Here is a 16,100-nt window from a genome sequence, read left to right on the forward strand (position 1 = left end):
TACACTTTCAGTTATATAAAAGATGTTACACTGCGGTCTAATTAACCCTAAATATTAATGTAGTGCAGTACTAAGTTTTTTCCTAATGTATAGGAACCCAACTGGAATGACACCAATTTTGTAATGCAGGTTTAGTCCTCTTTTCCCAACATAGAGACTCACAATTCGACTTTTGGAGGGGGCCTTAAATGTGTCATTGATCCCGCTCCAGACCGTGCTAGCCCTTGGGTCTCTGTCAACTAAAAAAATGCATAATTAAACATTTAATATTAAATATAAAAGGTATTGAAATACAGATGTTCTACGTTCAATACACCTGGCCCTGACACCAAGGTACTTCCTCTAGGGAGTTACAATTGGAAAGGAGAAGAAGAAGAGTTTGATTAGACGAGTGAGTGACTGAGCAAGCAAACACAAGTGAGTAGCCTGCTGGCCATTACTGTGATCTTCTGGTATGGTCTGTACTGTAATAAGTGACTATTAATGTCTGATCGATATACGACGGTAAAATAAGTAATGCCTGGAGTACTGGCGGTAGTGCAGGAAAAGCATGATACAAATGTTTGCTACATGATTCACAATGTTACTACATTAGTTATTAATAGTTATACTCCTCTACAATCCTTGTAATAATTGAGCCATGAGCAGAATAAAAACATGACATTTACCACCACTCATTTTCAATTCATTTTCATCTTCCTCTTGAATTCATTAAAAATTCATCTTCTAATGTGCAACTAACCCACATGGGTGTGCGTTATACCTCCCTTCGAGAACCCACCTCTACGCACCGGTTCACAGGGAAAGGAGACCGGTTACTTCAGGCACGGAAGACACCTAGGACTTTGCAGGATCTCCAAAACTTCAGCGTTGTTCATGAAATCTCCAAGCTCCGTCTTCGTCACAATCCAGTCCAGTTTGTCACGTTAGTCCGCTCCTTCGTCCCAAAAGTTTCCTTCATGTTATTGTGTTAACTTTAACAAGTACCTCACCCCTTTGCCACCCACACAACCGCACAATAAAACTCTGCACCTGAGTTCACTCTCACTTCGCCTCCGTGTGGTATCTGACAGTGTCAATAACTCATCCAATCATGCAGTTAAAATTTTTAAAACTAAATATGCAGTTCAAGTTTTTTTGCAAAATGGAACAACATGTACTACAGTGAAAACAACTAACTATAATGATTTAAGGGTTTGACAACCAAACACCATGTATTGCGGTAGTTAATTGCTGAAGGACCCAGGTTAGAATGCCACTTCCTCGTGTGATACCTCTAAACAAGGTACTTGCCCTAAATTACTCTATTAAAAATTAGCCTGTTGCTAAAATATGCAAATAAATTTAAGTATTAACCCACTATGGAGAAAATCATCAGCTAAATGAATAAATGAATCAAACAGTAAGGGAGGGTTGGGTAACATTCCATGTCCAGGATCATAGATTTAGTGATTCAGAGGTGTGTGAGGCCTGGCTGCAGAGTCATCCCTGAAGACAGCGAGCTTCCGCTGACCCATGGGATTGAAAACAATGGCATCCACCTCCCCTCCACCACTGGAGGACTTCTGGAAGTGGATCTCCAGACAGTCCTGCATGGTGTCCTCCTCTGTGACATCGGGGATCCCAGTGAGCAGCACAGTGCGACTGGATACTGATACTGTGACCTGTGTGGACCATAGTAGAACACTGAGACCCTCTAAGGAAAGTTTTAATGCTCTTTCTTCAGAACATATAATACAGTACTGCTTTTGCAGATTTGCAGTTTGTCACCAAAAGCAATTTAATTTGGATTAATCAAAAAACTGTGTGTAAAAGAAGGAACATTTCACATATTTCAGCGGCAAAGCAATAAAACTTTTGGATTTGTAAGTGTCAAACATCATTCAGTTGGCAACTTTGTGTGCATGTGTGTGCAGTAGCACATGATTAAAGTGCAATTGGATTCTACAAATGACTAATTGCTTTTTGTAGATGTTGCATTTCACCTACATACTAAAATAAATGTGCAGAGTCTTGAAGAAGGCCCTGTATTTTAAGGGGCTCCTTGCATTAACTCTTTTGAGGATCTCCTTACCTGCAGATCTTTTATTTCCCCATTGATGAAGGGAGTCACTCTGACTTTGTGCTTTTTCTTCAACACATCTATCTCGTGGTACTCTCTGCCCACCAGACCTCGCGCGACTAAAAAAAACAAAGTGTCCGTTACATCCGACACGAAAAAAATTTGTTTCATTTTAAATGTGATTTTTTTAAAGCATAATCCAGTTCACAATTCTAGGTTTTTATGAAAGCTGTAAGAGTGTGTCGTTTGATCAACACTGCGCTCAAACCCACCGTTGTCCTTCGTGAAAGCAATGACCACATTCCCAGAGTCCTGCAACATGCAGATTGACTCCACTTCCCCACCTCCATTGCGCGTCTTGCTGAAATGGACCTCCAGCCTATCCAGCAGCCGACTCTCGTCATCTTCGTTCATGTTCTTGGGCAAGTTGGAGACCAGCACGCGATTTGGGCACACATAAGTGTCCATCTGATGTTCAAACATGAAGAGTCATTCACCCAGTAGATGAGTAGTGCAGGGAAAGGGCAGTTTTTCAGCATTAAAACATAGTGCATACACTACTAGTAGATATATTCAGATTTTTACATCTTCTGAAACGTAAGAAAACGCTGCAATATTTACATACAATATATCATGACTTTTTATAGTAACAAAGTGATCTGTATTTGTATTATTCCAAATTTCTGTGATGTTTCCACAAAAATGAATTTATTTTTCTTTATTATACAGTGCTGCTTGAAGGCGTGTGAACCCTATAAGGATGGTTGTTATTCTTGTATAAAATATTAAAGTAAACTTATAAAATTAATAAATGATTATGATTTACATGCCTTATTCTACTTACTTGGCTTCACTTACTTTTGCACCTGCACTACTTTTGTTTTTCTACTACACACGATTTCCTCTAAAGCAGCATATGGAATTGGTCATCACACACCTATTGTGTCAGATGAGAACGACTGGTTCAATTAACCACTATAATAACGATTTCGTGGTACAACTAAGGGACTAGAGGGGTTCTCACGCTTTCAAGCAGCACTGCATGCGCTAAGCAGTAAAAAGCCATGGCCACATAGTACAGTGTGTGTACAGTGTATTTAAAGTCATGAACTGCAATTTCAAATAAATCAACACGCACCGTACGTATTTAGTCCTTCCTGGATTTACACTAAATAGTACATTTTATTGACAATGAATAAAAAATAAATTGCTGTTTCCCGTATTTGTAAATCTCAGAACTTAATGTGATATTTCAATATCATATTTTCGTGTTTGCCGCTGATACTCCAGGTTGACGTGTGAGATGTTCTCATGGAATTTCCTCTGAAATGTGTTTTGTGGTCAGGGAGTTTGGTGTTACGTGGTTACTCTTTATTGCAGTCCCTCAAGACACTAATTTATTTTAAAACGTTTTTGGCGTTTACTGACTTGGTCTGTTTTTTAAAAAACTTACCACGAAGACCGGAAGCAGAGTTCTTGAACCATTATTTTTTAAATGTACCGTCACTGAAATTCTCTAATGTCAGATATTTCACATGTAATTTTAAACCTTGTGTCTTCCATACGTCTGCTGCAAAATAACACGCTGCTTTTCACACAAAAAATTCAACTAATCACTATTTGAAGCATCAAGTATTGTATTAAATGAGGTAATTTAACAAATTTAAGTCTTTAAGCAACATGCCCAACTTCAGCTATTAATGAAACGGCTGCTTCTTAACTGATGCTGTTTTGAAAGCAACTTTTTTACCCATATCTAAAGCAGGATATTTTTCTCATGGTCCAGGATTTTACAGCAGGCCTCTACCTAACACTAAAAACAGACGTTACAAGTCTTTAGCCAATGAGATTTTTACTACGTCAGACATAAAAAGTCCCGTATTCACAGTGAACAAACTACTTCAAGGGGCTGCGATGGTGTACCTCCACAAGGCTGGGTATAATGAACTGTACAGGCTTGGCTTCCAGGGTTATGGAGAAGTCTCCCACTGGAACATCATGTTCCTTCATTGACAGGATATTCTGAGCCGCTAAATAGGAGCAGAAACACATTCAAAAACATATTTCTGTCTGTTTACAGCATGCTCTTCAGCTGAATGACAGATTAAGCGATGGTGCTCAAGAGAAAGGACGAAGATGGATCTCCTCACCTTCTTCATCTTCAAAGGTGATGAGTGCCGTCCCACCTTCCATGGGGTACACTATTTCAGACTCCAGGTTGAAGGTTTCTCTTTCAGTGTTTAAATTTCCAGCAAAAACAACCTTCTTTTCGGGCATTGCAGCAGAAACCTGAAAAGGCAGAGACGTGGTGATGAGTACACACTGAACACATGAGCACGGAAGCAGTATCTGGGCCTGTGTTTTTCCACATTTGCTTCTTTGAATGATCCTGTGCGACCGCATTCCTGGTGCTGGTGTAACATGTGAAGCACATTCACTCTGCATGCCATCCTTTTCTTGTTGCACACATGCTGTGACGCCCGGACATGAAAAGAACATTATACGTATATACATATTTTAGCGTAACGTCCGAACATGGGCGAAGGGTGTAATGATATAAGTAGCGGAGTGTACGTACAAGCACAGGGTGCGAATTAGGAAAATGCAATGGTGACACAACGAACAGAGAACAAAGACACACAAAGTTTTTTGACGGTAAGCGGAATAAATTTGCACGGAGTTGCAGAACGAGATCAGGACAGAATCATGAAGTACACAAGCACAGGACTAGAACAGAAACACACTGGAACAGAACTCAGGAAGCAGGTCGGTGACCCCATATCACTAGTGAAATTGTAGCGAAGCACTGATTAACAATCCACAAATTACGGACGTGACTTTGGCTCTTTTACAGAAACATGAGCTGCTCAGTTGGATCCAGTTGTGCTGATGCATCTAATGAACATCAGAGATTCTGCTCTTGGGCTTGTGACACATGAGCTGTGTTTGCACACAGAGGGTGTGGTGCGCACATGCACCACCTGCATCGCGACATACACAGTGTGTGATTCTTTTGAAAATGGGCTGACCTCTGTCTGCTGTCTCAGCTGCCTCTCCATCTGGTCAATTTGACGATGCTCCTCCTTCATCCGCTTCTCCTCTTCCTTCAGACGACTCTCCTCTTTTTTCACCAAGCTCAGCCTCTTCTGTTAAAAAAGAACTCCGGTTTGTAAAAAAAAAAATAACTATCCAGCTATACCTGATTCAACATCCAACTCTAGAGCTCTTCACAAACATAATGATAAAAACTAATCTATGCTCACAGGGAGAGTTCGAAGGAAACAAATATTTTTGGCAGTATGATGCCTCGGATTTGGAAAGAATGCATAGAGTTATGAGAGATCTAATTATTTCTCAGACAAATGAATGGATGTCTTTTTCAAATGTTCACCATTGCCTTTACCACAACCCATCACCAATCTGCCTCTCTGATGAAATCTTAATGTTTTAAACACCCTCAGCTACTAATGATCAGTTGCTGCTTCGGAAATTTTCACCGCAGTATGGCTGTTTTCTGTATCTTAAGATCAGGCAAGATAACTTCCCCAACTTAACTCTAACCACACTCCAAAGAACAGGACTATCAGATACGGATTCATTACTTCTACAATGCTTAAAAACCTTCAAGTCATCTGTCCTTTGGCCTTGCTCTTCCTCTTCCATCTGCAGATCTTGATTTAATTTCTGAGAACGCTGGTAAAACTCGCCGGCCAGTTTCAGGGTGTCACTGTTGCCTTCGGACAGTTTTCTATTGTCCTTCAGTGCCTTGTCATACATGGCCTGGAAACACATGATATGTTAGCGTTCCTTCCATGAATCACCTCCCTTTGGACTTTTACTATTCAGTTCAATTCTTACATCTCCTACTTGAAGTATGACACCATGCCCTTTTTGGGTGAACGCAGGCACACACCTCCTCCAAGATACCTGCCATGAGCCACCCATTCTTTTTCACTACGTTCCTGGAGCCTTCATCAGGTGATGTAAAGTCTTGATGACAGCAGCAAGACAGAGATACCAACCACCTCAACCAGCCAAGGAAAATCACACCTCATTCATTCCCTGGGCCTCCTCACTATAGATGGCAGGGATGAGAATCCAGGTTCCCACTGTTATCAACACATGGCAATATACCAGTACAACACCAAAGAGGTCTGCTGACTTTACCAGCATCAAAATATAGGACTTATAGGATATATTAGGCTACTACGTTATAAATAACATTTACATTTATTCTGATTTATTATACATTTCTAAATTCATGCATGGGACAGCTGGTAGCAAAGTGGTTAGCGCTATGGCCTTTGGATCCAAAGGTCGAGGTTTGATTTCCACATCAGGCTGTAGTACCGTTAAACAAGGTACTTACCCTAAATTGCTTCAGTAAAAAAATTACCCAGCTGTATAAATGGGTAAATAACTCTAAGTTGCTTTGGAGAAAAGTGTCAGAGAAAAGTAACTTGACCAACTGCTTTTCTCCAAAGTAACATACATCTTAGAGAACAATACAAAAATTGCATTACATCAATGGAATGAATGATTTGGATGCAGACACAAACTTCTTGAGTATAGTCAACCTGTCTCATAGCACCGTATAAACCAGTACACATTACAAGAGTAGTTGAATATACAATTTTTCTTTTTTAAATAATTCAACGCATAATATAGCAAACATTTCTCGTGCACAAAGGAGAAAGATGTAAATCAAATAAAATGTTTCCTCACAGTGTACAAAAGCAAACATATACTCATATACTAATAGGCACGCACCGTGCAATTCTTTATCTCCTCCTTGATTTTTTCCAGAGAATTCAAACTGTTGTCAAGTGTGTCAGCAGCCTAGAAAAATTCATAGTGAAAATACGGACATAGGTGTCAGCCAGTCCTTTTTGGTTACGGTGAGTTTTATTAAGGGCACATCAACTAGGCCCGTGTAACAAAATGTTTGTATTTACCTTCTCAAGAGACATCTTTCTGATTACCAGCCTGCAAGAAGAAAAACTGACAAGGTGAGAAAGAACGAGCCACAGCACACACACACAGTCTACAACCACTTGTCTGGAGGCAAAGTGGAGCCTAATCCAGAAACAAAGGGCACAAGGCTAAATAGGGAGGGGACACACTCCAGACGGGACACCAGTCCATCGCAAGGCACTGCAAGCAGGACTCGAACCCCAGACCGACCATAGAGAAGGTCTCAGCCAAACCTGCTGCGCTACCACACTCACCTCACAGCCCTTGCCTCAACTCAGTTTATGTATATTCCAGCCATTCATTTTTCAGATCTCAACTAGGTATTTAAAAATAATAAAACATCAATTTCTCATTTTACTATTTAACAGATTCTGGTAACATTTTCTGTATATCTTGCAAATAAAAATACTAACATCATTTTTTAGGATTTGTTTTGCCAAACAAAATCCTAAAAATCGAAAATAATAGAAAATAATACAAAGCAATAAGCAAAGTTTATTTTCGGGCTAAATTATAATGTATATACCAAAAAAAAGATGCTCCAAAGTTACATAACTTATTATATTAATACAGTCATCCCTGAATTTATTCATTGTTGAGGTCTGATAAAAGCCTCAGATAACACTATGATAAATAAAACACTTCCATCCATATGTGTAGGACAGGACTCACACTGTCCGGTTGATATGGTCAGAGATTCGATACCATTTGGATGGATTCTCAGAGCACAAGAAACCCTTAACTTAAATACATAATCTACATTTCACAGTGCAGTTATTCTTACCTAATTATTACTGTATACAACAATTTGATACATTCAACTGATTATTAACCAATTATTAGCGGTTACATTATTTTTCTTCAAAACTACATTTACACTCATTATGAAACTTAACATTTTACATTAAAAAAAAAAAGGTTTTTGAGTTTTGTAACCTTTGATTTTGAGTTAAAATGCATAAAATGTTTTATATGAACAAATGGGCGGCACGGTGGCAAAGCGGTCTCACAGCACCAGTGCGAGAGGACGTGGGTTCGATCCCTGCTCAGTCTGTGTGGAGTTTGCACGTTCTCCCCATGTCTGCGTGGGTTTCCTCCGGATGCTCTGGTTTCCTCCCACAGTCCAAAGACATGCTGTTCCACTGATGTATGGATGAGTGATCCATTCTAAGTAGTGAACCTAGCCGTGTAAGTCACCTTGGTGAATAAGGTGTGTGGGCTGATAACACCACATGGAGTTCATTGGAAGTGGCTTTGGAGAAAAAGTGTCTGCTAAATAAATAAATGTAAATGGTCTCCAATAAAGAGCAACCCCATCTGTGCGGATTATGATAAACTGAGGTTCGGCTCAGTGGCGACCCCTAGCGGTGCACACCAGTGGCGCTCCATAATAGCCGTAATACGGAGCACTGGCCCGTGTAGGGATATACTGTACGTACGTATTTCGAAGAACCTTCATGCTAATCAGCATAGCTGAAGTGTTGCACTCTTTCATTTTTGCTGAACGTGTGTGGAAATAACATTAAAGACAAAATAGGAAAAATCCCGGGGCGACCTCACGGCCGTGGGTTCAATCCCTTCCCTGCCAGCGGAGTTTGCATGTTTTGTGTGTGTGGGAAAAAATTCTGAACAAAAAAAAACTATGAAAAACAGCCATAAAGTACACGGACCGTAAACCCTTAAACCCTTTTATAACCTAACAAACCCGTTTATTATACGTTTTAATCTGTGCACTAAACGAAAATCCCACAGCCTAGTGTTACCGTCAAATCCCTTGAGTTTCGCACTTGATCTAAGTTTCATCTTCTCGAGTTAAGAAAAACGTTTAACCTGGACGTGTTGTTTTTTTTTTTTTTTTTTAATTTTATTAAAGGATATTTTATTAGAGCTGCTGCTTTGAAACCCCAAAGGTCGCAGGTTCAAATCCCACTTAAAAAAGTGTCATATTTGAGGCAGCGTTGTAGTCAGCCGCATATTCTGAGTGAGTTAAATGCCCAGTTAATCCCCCAGGAGGTTGTCGGTTCAGTACCACCTACTACTGTTACCGCCGGAATCCTTACCGGAGAGCCTGATCTCTTCAGAAAAGAGCGCTAATAACAGAAATGCTGAACTTGTGCCTGTGCAGTGTGTCCCGTCAGTGTGGTCTTTCACCGCGTTCTACCTTCCTGCTCCAATAATTCACTCACTTTCGCTTTCGCATCTGAAGAAGTCCGTCGCTTTCACATTTACTTTTACACTTACATTCACATTACATGCTCCTTTACAGTTATTCATCTAGCAGAGCCTCTTCTCCGAAGCGAGACCGATACAAGGAATTCGCTCCCGCCATTTTCACTCAAGTTCCCGCCAAAAGCAGGAACACAGAACTGATTACAAAATGCACTTTTAATCGATTCATTGCCAATTAATTGTCAATGAATTACTAGGGGACAGCTGGTAGTGTAATTGTTCGCGCTACTTACTGCCTTTGGACCCAAAAGTCATAGGTTCAAGTCTCACTTCCAGCTGCAGTACAGTTGAGCAAGGTACTTACCCTAATAAAAAAAGAAAAAAAAGACCCAGCTGTACAAATAAATAATAATAACCATAGAAAATAAAGCTGCTTTAGAGAAAAACATCAGCTAAGATAACATTCTGCTGTCTTTGGACCCAAAGGTTGCAAGTTCAAGTCTCACCTCCAGTTGTAGTACCCTTAAGCAAGGTAATTACTTTAACATTTCTCCAGTAAAATCACCCAGCTGTATAAATGGGCAAATAGTTATAGGTAGATTAACCTGGTAAGTTGCTTTGGAGAAAAGCGATACATTAATTGTACTTCATTTTCCTTCAGCGCCAGGAGTTTGGGTCAGGTGAGAGAGGGTTAAGGGGTTACTACAGCTCTGTGTTCTGTCACTGGTATCTTCCAGTGGAGCACACCGGTGGAGAGCACTGTTTTCCTGCTCCTGGACTGATTCGCTCCACCTCGTGCAGGCTTCTTGGGTGACTTTTGAGGACCGCAATTTTCAAGACACTACCAACATCACCATATTTCAGCACAGAGACAGCGTTCCTTTAGCGCCACAAAAAAGGGATCTGTGCTGTAGCCAAAAGGTCTCAAGTGTTGATCTCATCAGACCATGACCCCTTTCCCCACATCTCATCTGGATCACTTTTACGCTGCCTTGGAGATGGTGGTTCTTGAGTAAGGACTCCTTTCTTTCCACCCTCCTCTGCAGGCCAGCAGCTTCCAGTTTCTCTTCGATCTATGTGACTTAACTTTGTTGCTCTTCCACAGAGAGATACCCAGCAGGAAGATGTGGTTTTGTACTGTTTTCATTCCCTATGCATTTGTAAAACCTGTATTTCTGACCATCTTACGTCATCTTCTCACGCCTTCCAACTCACAGCCTGACAAAAGGTCCCTACAGGGTTCGATTCAGTAAACTGGGAGATGCTTTAACAGTTAAAAAACCGAGGGCAATATTGAAACAGGTATCCTCTTTAGGGAAGTGTCTTTTGCTGGTGAAGACTGAGCTAACAAAACATGGGGTCTATAAATTTTTGCAAAATCACTTAATTTTTGTCATTTCTTCATACCTGCACACTCATAATGACTGCTGTATACTTAGTATATGCAAATACCGGTTAATCGCTTTAAAAAAAAGATCCAAATATTCTCTCCAGAAAGTTGGCTTTCAATGACTGATTAAAACAAGATAGCATTCAACACATACGTATTGTGAATGTCATGTACAAGTTTGAATTTGTGAGATAACTTCAATACAAAAGGTATTTCAAAAAGTAAATTTTGCATAATCTCCATACAATTACCTTTAATTTGTAATTATTCAGGGTCACTTCAGTCAAAATACTAATATTCACAGGCAGGACATAATTCATCTGGAAAGTAAACAAGAGCTTTCTCATAACGATTAAACTCGACCAACACTGATTGTTGGCCTCCCCATTTATTGCTAGACCCAGGATGCTTGTTATGGTGGGATCAGTGAGGATCAAGACTGGATCCCAGGATGAACAGGATCACTGGGGTGGGGAACTGGCTGTATTTGCACGCAAGATGCCCCTCAGAACTCGATAGCTGGCTAAGGGCTGGTTTTCCTTGGGAGGATAGCAGGGCCCTCGCTCTGTCACATAAGCGTAGGGAAAGCGTAGCACCCACAGTCCATCAGGAGGCAAAACCAGCTCAGTCTGCTCAGGGTGGAAAATCGGACAGGGAGGTGGCCCAGGTTGGACCTGATGAGGTGAAAGATGACAAAAAAAAAAAAAAGATTCAGACCAAAGCTGAACGTGTACTACACCAAATGACAGTGAACTGAAATATAGAGATGTCACAATCAAGCCCTGAAATTTTTATTTACATCACAATAGGTTAAACATGGATTATGCATTGTTTGACAATAAATATTGCCACTATTCTAAGGTTAATTAAATTAAACAGCAGAACAGCTTACCTGTGGGTTCAGAACAATCTCCAGGGGGGCATCGGGCACCACGATGAAGAGCCGGGCGAGCTGGGCATAGTGGGGCTTAAGACCACGGCCTTGGGTGGGAGACGGGATATACAGCGGCATGTCAGAATTAAGCACCCGGGTGGCTGGTTCCTTGACACTTCCAGGACCAAGTGCCTTCATCACTTTGTCTGGCCCTGAGCTCAGAAATCGACGCCCTCTGCTGTCTTCGTACTCGAATCCAACGAAGGCTCGCGCCACATCGTCCCGTCTACGCCCACGCCCCAGCCCTCCCCCTCCTCCCCGCTTCCCCGGCAGTGTTTTATTCGGCACTGGCCAAGAAGAAGGGCCCCCATCAAGGGGTTCGGACAGCCCCGCCTCTTCTTCAGAGCGACAGCGAATCACCACATCCCAAAGCAGCAGGAAGGCAGAACCAGGAAGGAACCCAGGCTGTTCAAGGCCAGTGTGGCAGTTATAAGCCTTTGCAGGGCCAAGCTTCACAAGAGACCAGCTAGAAAATTTAGGGAGAAGACCCTTGGGGCAACCAGAGTGGAGCATGCCTGGGAGGTACTCCACTGTGGAGGCCTGGCGGTCCACCAGACTTGGCCTCTTTTCTTGTCCGTCTGCCCCTTCCCCGTAGGGTCCAAGGCTGTCTGTGGACTGGCCCAGACTGAGCGCCAGGCTAAGGCTTGTGCTGTCCCCTGGGGTGTGGCCTGCTGTCTCCTTCTCCTTTAGCCGCTCTCCCTCCCCTGACGTCCCCGACTCCGTTGGCCTAGTCCCTTCGTTGGTGGCTGGGGCTGGGTCCGGCGTGCTTGGCTGAAAAACTGGGAAATGGATCCTCTCTAGCTTACCACAGCACTTCTCCTCCAGCATCTGAAAACAAAGAAAGCGAACAGGCAATAGTGAGACCTTCAGTAACCTGGAAGAAGAGCCCTGCAGAAGCAGGAGGTTGGGGCCACAAGAGAGACTCACCTGATAAAATTCATAGTTGGCAGACTGGATGTCAAAGGGGTCTTCGCGGGTGGCCTGTTTGCGGCCACAGTTGCACGCGCTGGTTGAGCGACCTCTGCTGTTGTGGTGTAGGATAGGTGGGTTTCTGTCCATCTCAGGTTTCTCACCTGTACACAGAAATAACACTTAAGACCTTGGACACAATCAACTGCTAAAGATACATAGTTTTTCAGTTTGACAAAATTTCACACAGGGCATGGTAACAAAAACAAGGGTAACACAGTATATATCCTCATTTTATACAAAATCAATACCTGACCCTCCCAATCACCCCCAACTTAAACCACTAATGACCAACAAACTAATAAAAATATATAGACAAAGAGACAAGAAACAAATGAATGTATTCAGAGGAAAAAAGGGTAGTCCATGTTGTAGTGAAAAACATATCTAAGAAACTCCAGGCTCTGGAAAAGCCAAGTGTTCAGCATATGAGGACAGACATCACCAAAAACTGAAAAATTCCACAGAGCAGACTGTCAACATGTGTCTTATCTTTCCCAGTTCTTAAAAAAAAAAAAAAAGCATCAGGTCTCTGACCCAACGCGCATAATAAGCGGCAGAACTTTGACTAAAATGACAGAGAACGAAAAGGCGATTGGATCATGGTGGAAATCCGTTCAGGAAGATCACCAAAAATGTGAGGTTGGAACTGTGACACCTATGGTAAGAGAGTGTGAAATACTGAGCTCCAGCAGGTGTATAACATCAAAAACAGATCCACAAGGTGTGCCCCAGAGCAGCACGGGTTTGGTTGCATCACTATACTGGAATCTACATCAGGTTAAATCCTGGCCAATCTGGCTTTATCCTTATAGAGATGATGCACAAACAAACTAAATCAAACAGTGACACAAACACAAATAGAGGAGGTGTGTACCATACTGAGAGCAGATTAGCTGCTGAAGATTTTCCCTGCAACGATCATTTCCTCTGGAGGGCCCAGCCTTGAGCCAGCATTTTGCACTAGTTTTTGCAGTCTGCTGCCATCCCTTGTCAGAAAGCGATTGTCCCAGCCTACCAGCGCAGGGTGCCGCTCCTTACGACAGACTGGAAGAAAACCTGTGTGCTCCAAAACACCTGAGCCTCCTCATCACCATGCCAACAGCCACCTTACATCCACAAACAAAAACTATTTAATTTGGGGCGTTACAGGTTCTTACAATCAAATGTACTCTTTCCACAGAATTGGGTTTGAATCTGGCTGAACCTGTGTGAAGTGTGTATGTTATACCTGTTTGCATGGGCTTCCTCCAGGAGTGCCATTATCCTCCCTGCACACTGCCTTCCAGACATGTTTCCAGCAAAGCAGTGACTCTGCACTAACCTGTGTATGTGTGTGTGCGCATCTGTACCGTGTGATTTCCCTGCAATGGACTGGCATGCCATTCTCTTCTTCCAGGATAGGCTCCGGAGCACCACGACCCTATGTGGACGGACGGACACGATGAGCCCAACAGCACGGCAGCTCACTATCTGACCGTACCTGGCTTGGGCAAGAGGTGAAACTTGTGCACGCAGTGCTGGTCTGTGAGGCTGCGCTCCTCACACAGCTGATGCCCATTACTCCAGAACTTGTAGCAGTCTTCGTGCAGCTGCACGGCGTACCGATGGAAGGCCACTCCACGCGCGTGCTGACTGTACACGCGCAGCGCTTGCGCCAGCTGGTTTTTGTGCACCGTCGTAGTGTAATTGTGCGGCAAGTTAGACTGGTACGCGCTGTGAGCGAGAGGCAGCGCCTTCTGGCACCTGTTCTCAGAGAACTTGGCGTCGGCGTCGAGGAAACCGTCCAGCACCTTCAGCTGCCCTTGCAGTTTTGCGGCGATCTCCGCCGACTCGTCCTCGCCGCTCTCGACCATAACCTGGTACAGCCTGTAAGCGACCTGGGCCCACTTAGAGTAGGTGGGCAGCTCGAAATGCGAGGGCTGCGGATTGCGGCCCACGCTGTCATCGAAACCCTTCCTGGTCAGCACCAGCTCCACATGCTGCCACAGGAACTCCTTGAGGGTGGTGTCCACCAGCTGCCCCCCAGCGCACAGGCTGCTGCTCTCCACATGAAAGGAGGGCTGCCGGCACGAGTGGCGCATCTGCTGGTAGCGCCTGGGCCCAGACACGGACACGTTCGCGTCGCCGTCCCTGAGGGCACAGTTGGCACGCAGCTGAGCCAGCAAAGAGCCCACCGGGTCCTCATCGGGACCGGCGACCACGTACACGAAGGCCTGGTTGGCGGGGACCGTGAAGAGGCAATTGCTGCTCTGGTTCGTCAGAACTCGACTTTTGCGGAAGATCCGGTAGATCTGGTCCTCTAGGGCGTGCTGGAGGCGCCGGCGCGGCGAGTGTTTCTTCGGCTTTTCGGAGGCACCGCCGCCAGGGGTGTCGGTGCCGTTGCCCCCCAGCCCCGACCCCCCAACCCTGAGCGCCCCGTTCAGCTGGAAGACGAAGAGCAGGCGAGGGGGGCACGGCCGGCAGTTCATCTTCCACTCCTTGGACACCGGGCTGTCCTTGATGGCGGCGCGCAGAAGCGGCAGGGCCTTCTGGCGCAGCGCGTCCAGAGCCCGGAAAAGCCTGTCGTAGGTGACATCGAAGGAGCAGCTCGGGTGCACGAGCAGCAGCACGTGGCACAGCGAGAACAGGTAGAGCAGCTGCAGGCAGTGCTGCTTTTCCTCTCCCTTCCAGAACTCGTGCGCGTCCGCGTGAGCGATCCCGGCGCTCAGAGTCTCGCAGGCCTGCAGCAGCTGCCGGTTGTCGTAGATGGAGGTGAGGACCAGGTAGAGCACCCGGCTCTCCTGGCTGTAGTACGCCTGGATCGAGCTGCCGCCGCCACTGTCGCCGCCGCCGCCGTCACACACGACGTCTGGTCCGAATAAAGGGAAAACGTGTTTATCCGCCAGCGCGTTAATGAGGGATTCCTTCGCCGACCCGGGCACCATAGCGCTCTTCCCGAAGATCCCGAGCACGCAGAGGCCCTCATCTTTGTACAGCGGGTCTTCTATCAAGTCGGACAGCAACAGTGAACCCACCGTCATGGGCACCGTCATCTTCACTGAGACTCGGCACAACACAGGAAGTAAAATCTGTGCGGTTGAACTTCCGGGTACGTCTGAAAATCGTTCCGTGTGGAAACGAACGCGCATTTACGGGCACCAGTCCTACCCCGCCCAACTGAAAAAAGCAGCTTTAAGTTAAAACTTTGGTATATATGGACGGGACGTGTCTCCTAATTGTCGCTGAAACCTAACTTTCCCCCAATAATTATGTGAAATTTAGCTCCTTCAGTGCTAATTTGCTAATGTTTTGCCTGACAATAGAATGAATAGCAGACAAGTTATAACCTTATACGGAGTAAGTGTACAGTAACGTGAATAATAAGCTACTTCATATTGTTCACACTTCCTTTAAAATACAGACAGCACTTTGGCAACAATAAGAATGTGTATAAGACTGTAGGTCGCTGATTAGATGATACACTATAATATTCAAACTGCCTAGAATTATTTGCGGCAGTGCAAATGGTGGTGAGGAAATTGGACCGACCGGTATCTCGACGGTTGCTGGTTTGAGTCCCAGGCCTTCACTGCTTAAATCTCTTCAGTTACAATAACACC

At 44.1% G+C, this 16,100-nt stretch overlaps 2 protein-coding genes across 2 annotated transcripts; both read right to left on the reverse strand.

The window, feature by feature from the left end:
- LOC108928107 (interferon-induced 35 kDa protein homolog) lies at positions 1-9,524 on the reverse strand. Its single transcript, XM_029249345.1, has 10 exons — positions 9,499-9,524; positions 7,018-7,048; positions 6,833-6,901; positions 5,684-5,842; positions 5,092-5,208; positions 4,213-4,351; positions 3,986-4,092; positions 2,335-2,530; positions 2,075-2,181; positions 1-1,664 (listed from the first exon to the last, which is right to left on the reverse strand). The coding sequence occupies exons 2-10, from the start codon at positions 7,030-7,032 to the stop codon at positions 1,446-1,448; spliced, it is 1,128 nt and encodes a 375-aa protein (XP_029105178.1). The 5' UTR covers positions 7,033-7,048; positions 9,499-9,524; the 3' UTR covers positions 1-1,445.
- Positions 9,525-10,869: 1,345 nt separating this feature from the next.
- smg8 (SMG8 nonsense mediated mRNA decay factor) lies at positions 10,870-15,546 on the reverse strand. Its single transcript, XM_018741863.1, has 4 exons — positions 13,982-15,546; positions 12,457-12,602; positions 11,488-12,357; positions 10,870-11,269 (listed from the first exon to the last, which is right to left on the reverse strand). Exons 1-4 carry the CDS (start codon positions 15,531-15,533, stop codon positions 11,057-11,059), a joined length of 2,781 nt encoding a protein of 926 aa, XP_018597379.1. The 5' UTR covers positions 15,534-15,546; the 3' UTR covers positions 10,870-11,056.
- Between the last annotated feature and the right edge of the window lie 554 nt (positions 15,547-16,100).

The sequence above is a fragment of the Scleropages formosus genome, chromosome 25 (genome assembly GCF_900964775.1).
Source record: "Scleropages formosus chromosome 25, fSclFor1.1, whole genome shotgun sequence".
Classification (NCBI taxonomy): domain Eukaryota; kingdom Metazoa; phylum Chordata; class Actinopteri; order Osteoglossiformes; family Osteoglossidae; genus Scleropages; species Scleropages formosus.